Source organism: Bolinopsis microptera, chromosome 3, assembly GCF_026151205.1.
Source record: "Bolinopsis microptera isolate Bmic1 chromosome 3, MBARI_Bmic_1.0, whole genome shotgun sequence".
In the NCBI taxonomy this organism is placed as follows: Eukaryota; Metazoa; Ctenophora; class Tentaculata; order Lobata; family Bolinopsidae; genus Bolinopsis; species Bolinopsis microptera.
In genome coordinates, this window is record NC_087074.1 from 18,641,917 (window position 1) to 18,655,341 (window position 13,425).

General features: G+C 38.2%; 3 protein-coding genes across 3 annotated transcripts; all 3 read right to left on the minus strand.

Moving 5' to 3' along the window:
• Positions 1-3,033: 3,033 nt before the first annotated feature.
• On the minus strand, positions 3,034-4,732 carry LOC134812904 (nucleolar complex protein 4 homolog). Its single transcript, XM_063820510.1, has 2 exons — positions 4,549-4,732; positions 3,034-4,446 (listed from the first exon to the last, which is right to left on the minus strand). Exons 1-2 carry the CDS (start codon positions 4,711-4,713, stop codon positions 3,151-3,153), a joined length of 1,461 nt encoding a protein of 486 aa, XP_063676580.1. The 5' UTR covers positions 4,714-4,732; the 3' UTR covers positions 3,034-3,150.
• Positions 4,733-4,914: 182 nt separating this feature from the next.
• LOC134812672 (uncharacterized) lies at positions 4,915-7,192 on the minus strand. Its single transcript, XM_063820173.1, has 2 exons — positions 7,085-7,192; positions 4,915-6,949 (listed from the first exon to the last, which is right to left on the minus strand). The coding sequence occupies exons 1-2, from the start codon at positions 7,167-7,169 to the stop codon at positions 6,117-6,119; spliced, it is 918 nt and encodes a 305-aa protein (XP_063676243.1). The 5' UTR covers positions 7,170-7,192; the 3' UTR covers positions 4,915-6,116.
• Positions 7,193-10,483: 3,291 nt separating this feature from the next.
• On the minus strand, positions 10,484-13,217 carry LOC134812738 (uncharacterized). Its single transcript, XM_063820281.1, has 4 exons — positions 13,114-13,217; positions 12,445-12,547; positions 11,854-11,965; positions 10,484-11,593 (listed from the first exon to the last, which is right to left on the minus strand). The coding sequence occupies exons 1-4, from the start codon at positions 13,198-13,200 to the stop codon at positions 11,065-11,067; spliced, it is 831 nt and encodes a 276-aa protein (XP_063676351.1). The 5' UTR covers positions 13,201-13,217; the 3' UTR covers positions 10,484-11,064.
• Between the last annotated feature and the right edge of the window lie 208 nt (positions 13,218-13,425).

The window sequence follows — 13,425 nt, forward strand, 5'->3', positions numbered from 1 at the left end:
TTAAAACAACTACACGCTTACAGTACATATTAATATTAAGTTTTGTTTTACAGTGCATGTTGAATTATATAAACTAAACTTTTAAAACTTTTACTTATTATAAACAATATACAATTTTTTACTGTTTACTTAACAATGTAGCACACTGATAAAATACGACCTGGAATTTCAATAAAAAGGAAATAGATTTGCCAAACCTAGAAGAGTAGAAAAATCTTATGAATACCCCAGCAATGGCTGGAAGGCCATAAAATTTAGATCGGCCTCACGTCAACTGGAAATCTTTTGAACGTAAAATACGATTTAAAATTTGCTCCATGCTAGAAATTGAAAGATATACCCACCGTACCTATCATTGTAACTGATATTGCGATATCGGTATTATACATTTATAACTGTTATGTAATTTTAGAATAATAACAATAGAAAAAGTGATAATAGTAGAAGAGAGTATCTTGGAGAGGAGTAGTTGGTGAACACACAACTCAATGCGATGTATTATTTGCAGTGTGCATTATAGTACAGAATAAGTAATTAAAACTACATTTCAATGTGCATGTTGATAAAGTTGTTGTAATGAACAAGTCAGACACTTTGGAGTCTCCGTGTTGGAACATTCGAGACCCTTAAATCAGTTTATACTTAGAAACCATCGTCCAACTCTTCTTGTAGAGAGTTTCCCTAGCCATAACAAAAGGTATTTGAAACGTGTGAATACAATTTCCCCTCCACTCGGTGCTATAAACCTACTTCTCCCTCTCCCTCTCCCTCTCCCTCTCCCTCTCCCTCTCCCTCTCCCTCTCCCTCTCCCTCTCCCTCTCCCTCTCCCTCTCCCTCTCCCTCTCCCTCTCCCTCTCCCTCTCCCTCTCCCTCTCCCTCTCCCTCTCCCTCTCCCTCTCCCTCTCCCTCTCCCTCTCCCTCTCCCTCTCCCTCTCCCTCTCCCTCTCCCTCTCCCTCTCCCTCTCCCTCTCCCTCTCCCTCTCCCTCTCCCTCTCCCTCTCCCTCTCCCTCTCCCTCTCCCTCTCCCTCTCCCTCTCCCCTCTCCCTCTCCCCTCTCCCTCTCCCCTCTCCCCTCCAATAACCCTCACTAAGGGTTACACTAAGTAGTATACACAGAGTAGCGAACTACTTTACATAGCTGCCAGGTTGTGTTGCTTGCTATGTAATATTCAGTGATTATATGTACACTGATCCCACTGAATATCTGTAGTGTAAGTAATATATCAGTTTATTGGAACTACCGTCACAACTATTTACAGCATGCTTTACTTGGAGCACTATTAACCGGGATCGCCAGTATAATTCTGGGTTGTTGCCAGGTTAAAAGTGGGTCACTGCAGAATAGCAGGATATCTCACTATTCATTAATTAATAGTTAGCCACAGTCTTTATATTCAGACAATTAATTAAGAGTAGTAATCTTACTCAAAACGTGACGAGACGGCAATAAATTATTATTAGGAGTTATCACATCATTGGACAATGGACGGTGGTTAAATTGTTCTAAGTTTAATTTATTTAATCCAGCGAGACAACTTGTGATTGTGTTACATCGTGATTTAGTGGTATTCGAGTTATTTACTAGATCAAAGAACAATATAATAAGTTAGAACTATATACATAATTATATGCTACACAAAACATTTTACAAGTTTCTACTTGTAATTGTGTAGTGCTCTGAAGTTAAAAGTACACAATCTCACCTCATGTGTTCAATAAGTTCCAGGTTCCAAGTGGTGACCTTATGTTTCTCTTATCTCGTACGAATTACAGAGTGTGAAAATTCAATTTGAAAACTTTAATCTTGGTAAGAATGATGTTACGTTAGTTATTACAATGTGATAATAATAAAGAAATGTAATCACACTTGTATCTAGCTGCTAGGTCATAGGTGCAGCATCTACTATTGCATTGAGAAATATTTCCTTATATGATATTATATCATACTAATTATAATGGAGCTAAGGGTTCAAGCAGCGAAGCATATCTTCATTAACATGGGTTTCCGCAGCTTAATGTAAAATAACATCATATAATGAGGGCAATTCACCTCAGTCATGAAGTAGGAGCAAAGTTTACACTACTTTGGACACAATCTAAACTTAGAAGTTAGGAAACATGATATTTTGAAACAAACTCTATTGAAAGTAGTGGAGAATGATAATTATTACAAGGCTAAATTGCATTAAATTTAATTTGACTATATTTCCGGCGTTGTTATGTTTTTCCTCCCAGCTCCCGTAGTAACAACATAATATTCAACATAATATCTCCTAAAATTGGGCGTAATCTTGTGTCTGTCAACTTCCACATTGAACCACTGGTTAAGAAGACTGAATTTGGAATAAGGACTAAAAACTTTTTGTAAATTTTATAGTGATCTACAGAGATTTTAATTAGAAATCTCATGTCTAGTGTTAACTGGTAAGTCAGACGTTATTTTAAATAAAAATACAGCACCCCCGGGCCCCAGTAAATTAGTAGATTAATAGAGGCGTGTTCGGGTATTTGTGAAGATGATGTAAGGTTTGTTGAATATGAGCTGATATCACGTGATCTGAGAGACACTCTCCTCACGTGACCAGAGAACCACGTGTCACGTGACCAGAGAACCACGTGTCACGTGACCAGAGAACCACGTGTCACGTGACCAGAGAACCACGTGTCACGTGACCTGAGAACCACGTGACCTGAGAACCACGTGACCTGAGAACCACGTGATAGCACTCTCTTAACCCACCTAACCACACAGAACCAGGTAATCTAATATACTACAAGTGGTTCTAATACACAGTGTACAGTGAAATGTGTGTAATTATATTTGTGTTGTCTGTTGCTCCAGGGTTCATTAAATTTCCACCACCAGTCCACCCTGTACTCTTTCAGAGAGCAAATATTTCTCTATTTTTTCACGCTTAAACTTATTAGCTGGGTGGAAAGACTTTTTGTATTGTTCATAAAAGCGATGGAATATTCTAGATCCTAGTTCCTACCTTTGTTGAGAATTTATTAGAATCAATATTAAACGCAATGTTTGTGGTTAGAATTTTAGAATATTCTAAAAAATATCGATGCAGACCGTCAATAATTTAAAAACAGAGATAAAGTTCAATAAGTTAATAATAAGTAATTCAACCCTATAAATCTAAATTAAAAAGTAAAGATGTCAGCATATTCTGATTGGTTAAAAGTAAGTGGTTCAGTAAACTCTAAAGGAGGATCCTTACTCCACATCTTCAAATACTCCTTAAACAAGCCATCATACCCCTTCTCCAAACCTAACCCCACTAAAATCTCATCAGTAGGTTTCCTCAGAGTTTTAACAGTAGTAGCAATACCCGGACAGTAATGTTCAGCCAGCACCTCTAACTCCCAGAGTGATGACTGCAGAGCGTTGCACTGCGCAGGGTCCTGTTCAGCAGGAAGGAAGGGGTCCTCTCTTACAGCAGCGTGGTCAGGTCCCCTGTGTACCAGTCTCTTAACACTGGGGTGTAGCTTAATCAGGTTAGTTATTACCCTCACCACTATAACTATCACGTGGGGAGGCGCTTGTAGGGAGTTGTGCGCGAGACGTTTAGCGAACGCTGCGACCAAGTACGCGGGGAGGAGGGGTGACTTTAGGAATGTGTCCAACATTGAGATGAACCTGGTGACATAGGGGGCGTGGAGCAAGTCAGCTGTCAGCATTCTGTAGAGTTTTGGATAGAAGGAAGGGTAGTCTAGATTATACTCTGTTATCAAGATAAACAGACTGTTGAGAGCGAGCAGACTAGTTGTACCTCCCAGATCGTACGAGTCCACCAGGAAGTCGATAAGAAGTTTGGGATTCTGCATGTGAGGTATCACTTTCTCGTGAAGACTGGAGAGGATTGTGTGATACAACTCCTTGGATTTGGGCATCTTTAGAAACTGGATCCAAGTGGAATTATAAGCTTTACAAATGTGGAATATTGTTTTAGAAGCATCTGTTTTACGTTTCTTTTCCGTGTGCTCAGATGATGTGAATTCTGAGATATCAACTGAGGACAACAACTGATAAACAAACGGAGACATGTCTACATGAGTTTCTGCAGAATGTTTCTTTGAAAATCTCTCAATCCCTCTTAAAGTAGCATACTTCCAATCTAAATCAGACACCTCATTCGAGAGCCGTGTTACTAACTCTGACTGTTTGGAGATAAGAATGTGCTCAATAAACACACCGGCTCTGTCACGTGACAGCTTCACAAACACAGTCTCAGCACTTAGAAAGGAGAGAGAAGTGGCGTAGGCTGACTCCAGTATTTCAGGAGATAGTGAGTTTATTTTAGAGCAGATAGCACAGAACACCTCGTTGTAAGTGTCTCTCATCCAGTCTCTGTACTCGGATACTTCTTTCTCTTCTGTTTCTTTTGTGTCTCCTTTTACGTCGAACATCCACGAGTTTGTCAGCAACTTATCGTATATCTGAAAAGGGTTGTTGAGAAAATGATGGCCAACAAGGTGAGTTGCTAATACAATAAATTCGTACCTACTATTATACGACACGTACAGGAAGAAAGAACGAACCTTTTTAAGAGATGAGATGGCAGCCAAGGTGAGAATCTCAGAGTTCTGCTCCTCGGTGACCAGGTCCAGTACTGTGGATATCTCATTCGTGTAACTCACATCTGTTAGAATCTTACCCGTCAGAGTTGACAACTTCTCTATTGTCATTTTATTTAACTCCACCATACCTGTCTATATGTAATCTATAGTAGCGAGTTAATATAATAAATTAAATTTATTAAAAAATTAAATTAAAAGTTTAGCAACACAGTGTGCCAGTGTAAAGAATTATTTAATGAAATCTTATACACGTTGTACGAGCAGATTGAAAATTTAAATTATATGAAATCTGATACTTTCGATCTTCAGCAATGAAACGAGTTAGAGTTAAAGTTATCACGAAAATTACGGTAACAAATCGAACATATAAATAATAAGTTTTACTATGAAAAGTAAGCACGTTTGTGTTTATTTGCAATTATTATTATATAACATAATATATCTCATTAAATAAATCTTCATAGTTCATACTAATTAGTTTAATCTACTTGATAATTAGAGTTATTCGAATATGTTGCAATGTACTGTAACGTAAGGTCCAGCTTACTTTGAGAACTTTAAAAATAGGTTGGTAAGTTAATTAAATGAAAGTTTATTTAAAACAATGTAACATATTTTAATAAAATTAAGGTTACATGTAATGTGATATGGTATCAATAAAGTTAGTCAATATCGAAAAGCGTTGTACAATTATACACTGTGATACTCAAAATAAACGTTTCTAATTTTCTATGCTCTGGTTCTAATTTTATATAAATCCCTGTAAAAATTAAACAACAAATAATTCGTAGCTGTCAAGTTACACCATGTTTCACTTGAAAGTAAGTATTACGTTAGATTTAAGGTATTTTCTATAAACAGAACCTTGTTATCTGAACCCAAGATCTGAATTATTTCAAACTAAGTCTCCACAAAATCGTGACATTGTCACCTCATATAATTTATAACATATCGTACTTGTGTGTTGCAGGGTAGCAAATCAAAATTAGTTTGTGCTAGGTAATCAGGAATGAGTCAAAATAAATCTGAAAGTTTATATTATTATGTTTAATAAAACAAAAAACGAGTACAAAAATAAAATATTTGCCCATGCTCTGTGCGACAATCTGATAAAATCAACCAACAACTTATAAATTATTTTGCAAACACGTGACATTTCTCCAATTTTGTTCAAGTAACCAAGAATTGCAGGGTTTCTCTCTGTCTGTTTGCTCTAACATTATGTTAATAGCAACACGATTGGTTGCAACAGAATTGGTCCAGCCGCACAAGGATTTCAAACAAAACTTGAGAAACTTTTCAAATAAATAACACATACATTTCTTGTCAGACAATATGAAACACCAACTGATTTATCAAATTTAATTAAGCATCTTTTGCAACCTCAACCACCACATTCCAGGAAAAACAGGCTCTGTCTCACACTCAGACTAATTTACAAGTTTGCTCAAATAGACTTATACTTCCTGAAACCTTGTAGTGTACTGTAGAACTGTAAAAGTGTAAACATAGAACTATACTATACTATATTATACAGGTGTACAAAGTAAAAATTTACACCTCCTCTTTTTACGTGTAGCCTTCAAAGGCTGACCACCATGACCATTTGCTCTCAACGTACTAGCATTGCTCTTGAGAGTCCCTGTATTATTTCTCTTGCTCGCATTACTGCTCAGAGTGTTCAGGTCATACCGTGTATTCTGACTTAACAAAGTGCTAAATTTAGGGTTTATAGTACCCATAGAAGGTACCTGATTATATACCTCCCTGCGATGCGGGAGAGAAAACATGGTGTAGTTACTGGCTTTCTCAGAAGAGCTGAACGATTGTGAATATCTTGACACAGAGCTACATACTGAAGGAGTGTGAGAGAGTGTGTTCCGGGGAACAACCGATGACATTTCACTCTGAGTATCTGTTATATTCCTCCTACCAAAGAAGTTGTGTAGTATCTCAGGTGGATATTCTTTCTTGAGGATATCATCCATTGGAGTGCTGGTGTTGTTGGTGTTGTTGAGAGGGGGAGACATTGGTCTTACGGGTGTTAGATCAGGCTCAGGGTTACAAGTCTCAAATCTAGGCTCACTGAACACTCTACTCTCCAAAGTCATTGGAACTTTATTCTGTACATGAGACCTTATGTCTCCCTCTGAAGTATGAAAACTGGATGCTCTGTTGAGTTGTGGTCTGACCTCTGCTATCCTTTTTTCAAGTCTATCCACTGTTTCAATGTTGAATTCCCCAAGCAACTTGTCAAGTTCGTCTAATGCAGCTGATTGGTGTGGGGTGGACTTTGCACTTTCAGCCCAGCCAAGCAGTTCATCCAACTCCAGTAGATTCAGCGAGTTACAACTTGGGTTCGCTGAAACGATTTTAATTTTAGATGAAAACATGAAGCCAATAATTGGACTGCTTGAATATATTTTAGGTTCAAGTAAGAGGTAAAATACTTCTAAAAAGTTCACATTGCTAAACTAATTAGATACGATTAAGATACCTGCATTCAGTATTGCAGATGCTCGGTTACTCAATTGTCCATTCATGAATGCAGAAGGAGGAGGATACAGTGTTGAGGATCCCATAACTCATATCATATTTCTAAATGATTATACATTACAAACAAGAACATGCACCCAAAAGAGTTACGATTATAAACATCTTTCTTTTTAAACTTTGAAGAAAGTCAATTTTTGTGCAACCCTGTATGGACAAGCTAATAGGACAGGTGAAAGATAAAAATAAGTGAATATCATTAAAAGAAACATGGTGCTAATGCTAAGGTCAAAAGAGTAATTTGTATTATGAAAACAACTGGTAGACACCCCTTAGTCAAGCTCAAGAAATGATTCAGAACAGTTTTATTGTCTTGAAAGAAATTGTACACCCCTGGTAAATTTTTTCTGTTAAAGAATATCACAACCTACAAAAGAAATTAGGGGTATATCAGTGGTGTAACGTTTCATGGTGCACCATGGCCATAAAGTAATAGTCAAGAAAACAACAATTTCAAGAATGCTTATGACAGTGGGGACCATCAGACCGTGCCACATATGGTCTGATGCAGATGGTCGCTGGGACTCCCCAGACAAGGTAAAGAAAACTTCAATCTCACAATTGACCATTGATCCTGTGGCGCAGTACGCAAAGGCCCACTGTTTTTTTTATTAAATACTTTTCAAATTTTACAGAGTACAGCAATAGATGAATATAAAATAGGATCGTTCAAAATATCGCCCCCATCTGTAAAATATGATGGGCACCCAAACACGGTAAACACATAGTGAACTATGTCCGCAGTAACTTGGACCCATTACATCGAATTAATCTAAATCCAAAAATTTATGAAAAACTATTTAATAACAAACAAATCCATTTAATAACAAACAAATCCATGGTGAATAACTGTGGATATAGAGTCAAAATTTGTATTTCAATACGTCAAATTCCAGATACATTAGATACAGGTCTGAAATGGTCATTAATGTGTGAAAAGGTGTGCGGGTGAAGTGTGATATGATGTTGAAAGTATAGGAAGGTAGATACAAAAATTAATAAAACAAAAATAATAATAATATGGGGAGCAAAGAGACTAGGCTAGACTGTTGTTTCACTATCCAATAAACATTTCCATAGATGCTTAGTGACCTCAGCTTTGAAAAGACTAGTAGACACAATCTGTCTTACCTGTAAAGGGAGTCCATTCCACAGTATATGGGTTCTGTAGAAAAATGATTTTGCCAGTGGGCTATTTGAGGTACATGTGGTGTGTGAATTCTGACTTAACTTAGGTAAAATTGATGACACAATAGACAGGTGAAATTTTGTCCAGCTTGCTAATTTTTTGCTCGCTTCTCTCACATAAGCAAAAAGCTTGAAAAAAGCAACACGCATAGGGAATGGTTTGCCAGGTAAAATACTATTTTGAGGGAACGTCATTTTTACGAGGCGAACATTTTGCAAAAACCGGGAGTCTCTTATATTTCTTTTTAAATGTTCATGTTTTCCGTAAAAACAGCAGCTACTGTTAATATAAGGATCTTATGTGATAACAAAGGTGTACATAAACTCAGAATTAACCGATTAATACAGGGGAGGCCAAAAGTCAATGTACGGTACCTACGTTGGATGCCACCGCCATGATTCATATTTGAGCCTTATACAATTTGGCTCGATCAAATTGTTCAAAATATCGTTCAACAAAAATGAACATAAATAATCTTTGAGTTGACATATTCCTCGAATGAGTGGTGATAGTGAGTAACACCAGAAAGAATTATTTCAATCAGGCACTCAGTGACTGAGCTATAAAGGCCAACGTACGTATGTATACTAACTTTTGGCCCTCGATGTATTTTTTACGCTGATTTCGAATAAGACCTATTACATAATTCAATAACTCCAATATCATAGGAAATCGTACCCCATAAAAACAATTACATAATTAGCATTACATAAATAGCATGAAATTATTTTTACCAGTTATGAGCAAATAACAATTTTTGTCAAACGCGCGCACGTGACAGGCTTGTTAAACGATAATTAAGCTGTTTATGCTTTAGGATTCGAGTTAGTTTTGGTTTTAAAGTAATCGTGAAGATAATATATAAAGATTTGAAGTACAACTTTTTGCATGCCTAGATCTTAATTTTAAATTGCTCTGACCAGAGCCCTCTCACTTGCAGTTAATTGCGCGCGACCGCCGAACGCGCGTCACGCAGCACGCGTAGACACATGGGCACATGACATGGCTATGTGAAAACTTTAAATAGCTTACCATTAAATCAAAATCAGCATTAATTACAAAAGGGCCATATTATTTACAAAGGGGCCATATTAAAACGTTCGCCAAAATCGCAAATTTTCAGACCACCCCTTAACGGCTTTTACTAATTCGCTCGCCCAAAAATTCCACGTGACTTTGGTTTTTATGGTTTTGCAGCCGTACAAAACGGTTTTACATAAACCGTAATCCCAACCCTAACCCTAACCACAACCCCGAAGCTATCCATAACCCTTACCACAACCCTAACCCTAACCCGAGCCCTAAGCCCCTAAACAATCGAATTCATGTTTTACTAGCCTGTCACGTGACCAAAACGGTTTTTTGCCCATAACTCTCTAGGAAAGCATTTTTACCCTACGTCATGGGGGGTTATTCGGAATCAGCGTCCAAAAATACATCAATTTGGATCAATTTCATACCCAAAGGGCCTTTTCACAAGAATATTCTAAAAATTTGGGCGAGCGATTTAGTAGGAGCGCCCCTTAACGGGTGATACTCGTAAAATATTTGTTCCAAATATTGGACAGTTGACGAGTCCAACTCGGCGCGCGCGTCCTGGTAGGTTGTAAAACTACAAACCACCCCCTGATCCCTTGTCATACGTTGTATGACCCGCCGCGCACGAGTGCTCGTAGAAACTCTACAGCATAGTGAAACTCTACAGCATAGTGAAACGACCGTGGGGGTCACAACGTGATACAACCCTTCCCTTTGTCCGGGTGTCCGAATTTTCTAAAACCACCCCTCCCCCGGACGTCCGGTTTTTCGGTTACTCTTGAGATCAGAGTACATATTTGATTGACGACGTCAATCCTTCCAGATCGTTGCCCTGCGAACTAACAGAGCAACGATCTAGTCGATGTGAAGTAAGAATGATAGTTTGCGCGGCGCGTCGAAGTTCTCCAAAGTACAAATAAACCAATTCAAATTCATTGTTAATTGCTCTAACCATGAGAGCCCTTTCGCTTGCAGTAGCGCGCGACCGCTGAAGGCGGCATTCTACTCGTGAAACAAGCGCGTCACGCAGTACGCGTATACACATGGCTATGTAAACATTGTTAATAAAATGTGTAGTTACTTAAAATACGCAATAATCAATAATACATTGATTTAGTGTTGAACAAGTTTAGCACAGTTACATTTAAGTACATTTAAGTTCGCTTTCAAAATATTACAGGGATCTAAACTTACATGTTACAGAGTAATTACAAATTAGTGTCAAAGAGTTGAAATAAATTGGTTTTTTCGTTTATACTTCTGCCAAAGTTTCCGGACGTCCGGATTTTCAGAAACGATCCCCCTCCCCGGATTTGTCCGAAATTCCAAAACCACCCCTCCCTTGTCCCTATTTGCTGGACGTACGTACGTCCTAAGTACAAAGTAGATGGCCCCAAATTTACACAGAATGCAGAACGGTCGCAATCTCATCGCGCCCCGGCCGAGGCAACTGCTAGTGCTACGAAGTAGCGCGGCGCGTTAGTCCATTAACAATGGAAAAGGTTATGGTCGGGATTGGGACTTCTGTAAAACAATTTTGTTCGGCTGCAAAACCGTAACAACCCAAGATACGTGATAATTTTTGGGCCATTTAGTAAGAGCCATGTTCAACAGTAGTTACAAAATAAAATGATTTTAGCTTTCAGTGGAATTACAAAATAATATCAACAACAAACAATAGTGCCATAATCTCTCAATCAAGTTGAAGATGTGGTTTGTACAAGAAAGTTGTTATAAGAAATCGGCAGGGGTCTGCAGATATTAGACAAGGACAACCCCTGACTCCCTTTAGTCCGGGACCACGCTATGTTTTGTTCACGTTTGGAGTTCAGTGAAACACCATTTCTCCGGGGCTCCGCACTAAAAGACCGATTGTTAGTGCCCAGTTCTGAGGTAGTCCTGGTGCGGGTGGTGAAACTTTCTGATCTACGTCGCACTGAAGACCGGGCTCTTAGCGGCTCCTGAAACTTGGCCGAATTGGCCCTCTTAGTTTTACGATTAGACTCTACAGGAGGCCCTTTGTTTGTTTTTGCTGGAGCTGTTCGAATGATCATGAATCGCTGATTCTGAGCAGATTTTTTTGTTTTACGCTCCTCTGTTCGGTGGGATGTAACGGGCTCTGTTGCAGGAACAGCACTGACAGTTACAGCTGCTGTTCTGGGCTTGGCGCTTATTGCACCTCGAGTAGTGTCGCCAGTAGTTGCTTGAGCTTTTGTTCTCAAACCCCTGTCGGAATTTCGCAGATGAGTTATGTAAAAACTACATCGGAAAGAATGGTAAGAGCTTTCAGTGTTGTAACAGAAAGTGAAAGTGAAATTAAAACAGCTCACTTTAATATGGTAGGATGTATGAGCCCAATAGATGCTGTAATAACAGAAAGAGAAAGTGAAAGTGACACAGCTCACACTAACAATGTAGGATAGATGGGCTCAGTAGGAGCTGTTATAACAGAAAGTGAAAGTGAAAGTTAAACACATCACACTAACATGGTAGGATGTAGGAGCCCAATAGGAGCGGATTTAACTCTGCATGTCAAAAGCTGGGTCAGGTATTTACTGTTCCGTCTGATATTCTCTGCTAGCAATATATTGCCTGGATCTGGAGTTATCGGTGTAAGGGGCCATCTACTTAGGAGGTCCGCCGACCACCACCCTCCCCCTGTCCGGGTGTGTCCGAATTTTCAAAACCACCCCCCCCCCCTCCCCCGGACATCCGGATCTCCAGCTACTTTTAAGAGTACGAATAAAACTCGGCTCTCATAAGCTGCTCTGGGAATCGAATTCTCGTTCAAAATACAGGGATCTAAACTTACAAAGTAATTAGTGTCAAAGAGTTGAAATAAATGGGACTTTTTCGTTAATTCTGCCAAAATTTCCGGACGTCCGGATTAATTTCAGAAACCACCCCCCCCCCTTGTTCGGATTTGTCCGAAATTTCAAAACCACCCCCACCCTATTTGCCGGACGTCCTAAGTAGATGGCCGCTTACAAATGTTAAAATGATATTTACATGACGCTATAAGTAGACAATAATTAACTAATGAGGTAATTACTCCATTAAACAACTATTATAATTACCCGAGTAAAAAGAGTTTCTGACTGGACTAGGGAGACTGCTAACACTGCAGTGAACAGTTCGAGGATCTCCATCAAAAGAGTCCAACCTTAGTTCCAGAGCACTCTGGGGTTATCATGTATTATTATACATTATAGTCAAATAAGAGGCTGAATAATCAAATAAGCAGCTTATTATATCTTTATGATAGTCAAATAAGAGGCTGAATAATCAAATAAGCAGCTTATTATATCTTTATGATACATAGTCAAATCAGTGGCTTATTATATCTTTATGATACATAGTCAAATAAGTGGCTGAATAATCGAATAAGCAGCTTATTATATCTTTATGATACATAGTCAAATAAGTGGCTGAATAATCAAATAAGCAGCTTATTATATCTTTATGATACATAGTCAAATAAGTGGCTGAATAATCAAATAAACAGTTTATTATATCTTTATGATACATAGTCAAATAAGTGGCTGAATAACCATATAAGCAGCTTATTATATCTTTTTTTAATGGATCAGGACTTACAGTTAGTTACTTAGTTAGAAGTTGCTAAAATTCATAAATATTTAAAGATGTAAGAACATAGTAAACATTTTGGCTAAATTTATGGTATAATTAATGATTAATAGTTACTCATCGCACTACTTAAAACCCAATTAGTCAGATTTAGTCACCTGTATCTGATAGTGAGTGATTATACTAGTGTCGGTAGTTCTGAGGTTTATAGCATCTTGTAGTTTGGGAAGGTTGGGTCCTGACATGTTCAGTTACTTGCCTCCTGGATTAGCAAGAATGTGGAGTTATGTGATTATAACCAGTGTCAGCTAAAGAATGTGAGATGGATTCTTAAGAAGCAATAATCGCATGAGTCATCGCATATTTACTTATTTACCAACACCAAAATATCAAATAAGTGATAATATGCTATTCAAGAGACCAATTAAATGGATTGTCATTAGTATAAGAAAACAGCATACTATACGAGT

What these genes read in the sequence shown, in the direction of transcription:
- LOC134812738 (XM_063820281.1), bottom strand. Translation starts at nt 13,200, where the DNA reads ATGTCAGGACCCAACCTTCCCAAACTACAAGATGCTATAAACCTCAGA. An exon ending in TCACTCACTATCAGATACAG is followed by an intron (nt 12,548 to 13,113) that starts GTGACTAAATCT and finishes TGATAACCCCAG; the next exon opens with AGTGCTCTGGAACTAAGGTT. An exon ending in GGGCTCCTACATCCTACCAT is followed by an intron (nt 11,594 to 11,853) that starts GTTAGTGTGATG and finishes AAATTCCGACAG; the next exon opens with GGGTTTGAGAACAAAAGCTC.
- LOC134812672 (XM_063820173.1), bottom strand. Translation starts at nt 7,169, where the DNA reads ATGGGATCCTCAACACTGTATCCTCCTCCTTCTGCATTCATGAATGGA. An exon ending in ATCTGCAATACTGAATGCAG is followed by an intron (nt 6,950 to 7,084) that starts GTATCTTAATCG and finishes AAATCGTTTCAG; the next exon opens with CGAACCCAAGTTGTAACTCG.
- LOC134812904 (XM_063820510.1), bottom strand. Translation starts at nt 4,713, where the DNA reads ATGGTGGAGTTAAATAAAATGACAATAGAGAAGTTGTCAACTCTGACG. An exon ending in CCATCTCATCTCTTAAAAAG is followed by an intron (nt 4,447 to 4,548) that starts GTTCGTTCTTTC and finishes AACCCTTTTCAG; the next exon opens with ATATACGATAAGTTGCTGAC.